The following is a 4530-nucleotide window of genomic DNA, read 5'->3' as shown; positions in this document are numbered from 1 at the left end:
ACATTAATATTTTTATGAATTATTTTTATTTATATTTGTTTTTTCTATTGATCTACAGCTTTGATATTTTCTACACAATCACTACTAAATATTGCTATAAGGGGACAACGGCCAGACATATGGTATGTGCTGTGTGTTGTTTGAGACATGGATTGTTGTCAGGTTAGCATGAGCACACGTAGCACAGACACACCTTTTTTGGTCGGAGGACCACTCGTATGACTTTAAAGTGCATGGGGCTGTTCTTCCAAAAGCAGGTCAAAACATAGTCGCCCACGGAGGAGCTCGATTCTCGGACCAGAAAGTCCCCATCCCTCTCCAGCAGAGACTCGGCAGCCTGGAGAAGAGTCAGCAGGTTAGCTTTGACAGCCAGACAATTACCACACACACTCTCATGTCTGTGTGATAGATACAATGAGTTGCCAGTCAGCTAAAGATAAGTGTTTTAGATGTTCAAGAATGATGTATGATTAGTGTAAAGGATATTTATGGTGAACTATGCTGTTAAACTTAGCCTTCATTTACTTATTCACCTGTTTTTAAACAGGAAGTGGCACTTGAATGAAAACTGGCAATAAGTCTGTATACTGAAGAAAACTTCAATGCTACCTTTATCCAAATGTAATAAAGGTAGCAGCTACACTCATTATATCCTGTTTGCTTGTTTGATCTGCAAAATCCAAAAACTGTGAGAACAAGAAACAACTTCCTTGAGGTTTCACTGAATGCCTGACAACCTCAAGAAGTCACAACTGCAGGAAGTTGGTTTTTTGTGTCTATTTCTGCACCGTCTGTTTACAGTCTTCATGCTAGGCTGACACACAATAACGAGCTACTAGGTGTAACTTGATATTTATTTTGTACAAACATGAAAGTCTAACTTTTCACAGTACAGCAAATAACCATATTTCCAGAGGGGAAGTAAATCTGTTGCTTAAACGTGTAGATCTGATGTGCACCTCTCGGTTCAGTGGTCCGTGGTACCACGCGTGGCTCCTTGGGTCGTCAGTGCTAAGCTTCAGCTCTTCTTCCAGCTCCTTCTTCAGTGAGTCCATCTCTTTTCGACCTCCAAACACCTACAGCACAAAAAACAGCCGCCCCCGCAGAGGCCAGAGATACACTGCTGATTTCATGCTCATATTCTGCATGAGCGAGGATTTAAAGGGAAATTTATAGAATGAAAAAGAAAACAGCCAGAAAGGCCATTTGCTTAAGCTCTTACCTTCAGCTGGCTGAAGTATGCAGTGACACTTCTCCTCTTGCTGAAAAACAAGAAGTGATTCGGAGTTACTCGTCTGAGCCCCGGAGAGCCACAGATGATGGTGCCATGTTTTTCCTTTGAACAAAAGCAGCACGAGGATGGAAGGTCCAAGGTCTGGGTGTGCGATTAACACCAGAAAAGCTGAACAACTTTTAATAGCCTGCCTTCATTTTCTTCCTTCCTTCCTCCCCAAGCTTCCACCTTCCTGCCTCTGTATACACAAGGCTTGCAGATGAAGAGGTCAGACAACTTATAACAGGGCTGGAAAAAGATACCTCCCACAGATTATATTAACTATTCCATAAAAGGTCCATCTGGACCTGCTTCTCTCTGTGTCACTGGAACTAATTATCTGTTTAGGGATTGCTTGTGCACAAACAGTGATGGAAGGTGATTTGAGCCTGGACATCACCACTATCAACATCTACACAAAACCCGCCACATTTTTTATGGTTTTCTTTGGTTTATGCAGAGAAGTATATTCTGATTACAAAAACAAATTTAGGATCCTCAAATCATACGAGTGCAATTGTTCTGATGAGTCCTGTTTTGTGTCTTTTAATTGTTTGTTCGGTTTACTGTTAAATTAAGCTCATCAAACTGAGTCTTTATTTTCAGATCTATACCTTTGCAAAAACCTTTACAAACAAGTCATAATTTTATATCCCCAAATCACCAAAAATGTTCTTTTCAGACATATAATCTAAAAAACTAGAATATGCATATTTTTAAATGACAACTAAGTCTTTTACATGAGAGTTATTCAATGGTTGTTAAAAAAAAAGGTCCACCAACCTTCCAGAAAAACAAAAAAATCAAATGACCTCCATGACCTCAGAGTCCTCAGTGCCGCTCATCCTACCTGCTTTCACTAGCAATGAAGCCTGACAGTAGCTTTCTCTTCCATGTTTGTCCTCACTGAATTCAAGACCAGGTGTCCACCAGACTGACAGCAGCCCTTGAAAACTTGCTCCCTGAACAATTTTGTAACATCAGACATCCTCATCCTGTATGCCTTTTAAATATCCCACTCCGGAGTTTTCTTCTTATTAACTAATCCACCTGTCATTTGATCTATAAATTTTACAAAATGGCAAAATAATAATAATAATAATAGTAATCACACTTTCCTAAAGCCAAAAATCCAACTTCCACATAACATAAAGCAAAACAGCAAATCCCCCAAACTGAGAAGCTGCAAAAACAATTAAAAAAAACAACCTAAAAACAATTAATTAACTGGGTTAATCCAAAACACAGGCCAGAGAAATAGCCTTTAATTGTGCTAAGAGGTAGTTTCACTCTGTGTCTCAACCCTGTGGCAGTGGATAAGTACACTTAAAAAAAAAAAAATTAAGGGAAACACTTAAATCTCCCACATGTTTGCACTGAGGAGGAGACGCTCTGTATCTCATTGCACATCTGGATGGTGACAATAAAAGCATTCTGTTCTCTATTCTAAATCACACATCAGCGTTTGATGAAGGAAATACTCAAACTGAAAATCTTTACTGACATATACTGAGTAATTCAAAGAGAACAAAATGATGTCACAGTGGTCAGTTGGGACGATTAATCATTAACCCCTTGAAGGTTGGAACCACAATCAAACCAAAAATCTGAGATAAAAACTGAAACCACAGGCTGACACACTACTGTCGTAATGTGTCACGGTAGTGTGTATTGGCTGTGCAAACCCACAACAACCTTGGTGTGTGGGTCTATTCGGTGGAGTCACCGATACATGACATCCCAGAGGCTTTCAAATGGATTCAGGTCAGGGAAGCATCAGAACCGTAACACCATCACAGCCTTCGTACAGGTAGCAGGTTTAGTGTAATATATGAGTTATGTTGAGGGGTGTCCCTCAACATAACATATGTTATGTTGATAATAAAAACAACAACAGCAACAATAATAATAATAATGGACATTTTGAACAGAGTGAAGGAGGTTTCTTCCTGTTATAAGGGAGTTTTTCCTTTCCACTGTCGCCAAGTGCTTGCTCATAGGGGGTCGATTACTTGCTGGGGTTTTCTCTTTGTTATTGCAAGGTCCTTACCTCACAATATAAAGTGCTTTGAGATGACTGCTATTGCGATTTGGCGCTATATAAATAAAACTGGGGGGTAAAAAACTAAAATTGAAGGACATCCGAATAAATCACAGTTGTAAGATTTTCTGTGTGGCTCTTAGTTCAACATCCGGTCGGAGGGGCGTTGGTCTGGGCAGAAACACCTGTACAACGCGCTGGACAGCCAGCTATTGAGAAATGTAACCTGACACCACATATTTCTATGTTTGATACAATTTTATTAAAGTTCTCTGGAAATTTGGCACACCAGAGGAGACAGCTGCCATTATATCCTCTAACAGCTCTTGTTGTCAACCTGAACATTCTTCGACAGAGTCTAAACTTGCCAGTGCCTTAAAATTGTGCAACAGGTCGTTAGTTCGCTGGCAGAGGTACAGGTAACAACAACCCAAAAGTAACCACTCTCGACTTTTTGGTTCTAGCTTTACCACTTCGTGTGCTGAGTTCTGAGTACTGCATGTTCAGAAAATGTCCAGAAAGCCTTGCACAATCCGCATTAAAAGGTAAATTAACTGTTGAGAAAACACCCGTCTTAACCTCCAACATCTCGCGTTAGTTAAAGTTGTTCGTTGTTTAAAAAAAACGGCACTGACGGCGGTCAGCGGTCCGTCCTACCTGTCAGCCCGACTCACAGCTCACTCTCCGCGGACATGTTTTACTGTTTGCGGTCCGAGTTCACACCAACAAACAACAGCTGGGAAGTTTAACGTTGTGTCCGTCTCTGCTGCGGTCCCTCCCAGCTCCCCCCTCCTCTCTTCTCCCTCCTGCCTGAGTCGTGCTCAGTACGAGTTCCTACAAGTTGCCCTCAGCTCTCCTCCTCCCCGCCCCTGGCCCCGGTGCTGAAACGCCGCTATCTGTCTGGCATTCCTCGGATACCGACGCAAGGTGAGCTGACACAGCAGCACCTGGGACGACAGGAAGGTGGGGAGCTGTATGGGGGTATATCCTACATGTGGAGCTGGTTTAGATGTCAACTTGGCCAACATTTTATTTTATCACACAAACTGAAGGTCGGTATTGGGCAAAACACGGTCAAGGGCGAGTATAGGATTTAAAAACAAAAGAAGCAGTTGAAGGCTGGGGGGTTACCATGAATAGAAATTTTAAAAAAATTAAAGTAGAAAATAGATATTATTGTTATTATCATTATTATTATTATTATTATTATTATTAT

At 41.0% G+C, this 4530-nt stretch overlaps 1 protein-coding gene across 1 annotated transcript in view; it reads right to left on the bottom strand.

Annotated features, from left to right (window-relative positions):
• The window catches only part of sh2d3a (SH2 domain containing 3A), an 18185-nt gene that overhangs the window by 9465 nt on the left and 4190 nt on the right, over nucleotides 1-4530 (bottom strand). The window contains exons 7-9 of the mRNA XM_014341286.2: nucleotides 1223-1262; nucleotides 960-1076; nucleotides 194-337 (exon numbers count right to left, since the gene is read on the bottom strand). Of these exons, the coding sequence (XP_014196772.1) occupies nucleotides 194-337; nucleotides 960-1076; nucleotides 1223-1262 (301 nt within the window). The remainder of the gene's footprint in view (nucleotides 1-193; nucleotides 338-959; nucleotides 1077-1222; nucleotides 1263-4530) is intronic.

Source organism: Haplochromis burtoni, unplaced genomic scaffold (assembly GCF_018398535.1).
Source record: "Haplochromis burtoni strain Fernald_Lab_line unplaced genomic scaffold, NCSU_Asbu1 Contig_475, whole genome shotgun sequence".
NCBI lineage: Eukaryota > Metazoa > Chordata > Actinopteri > Cichliformes > Cichlidae > Haplochromis > Haplochromis burtoni.
Note: the sequence above shows the minus strand (reverse complement) of the source record. Positions and strands in the feature narration are given on the sequence as shown.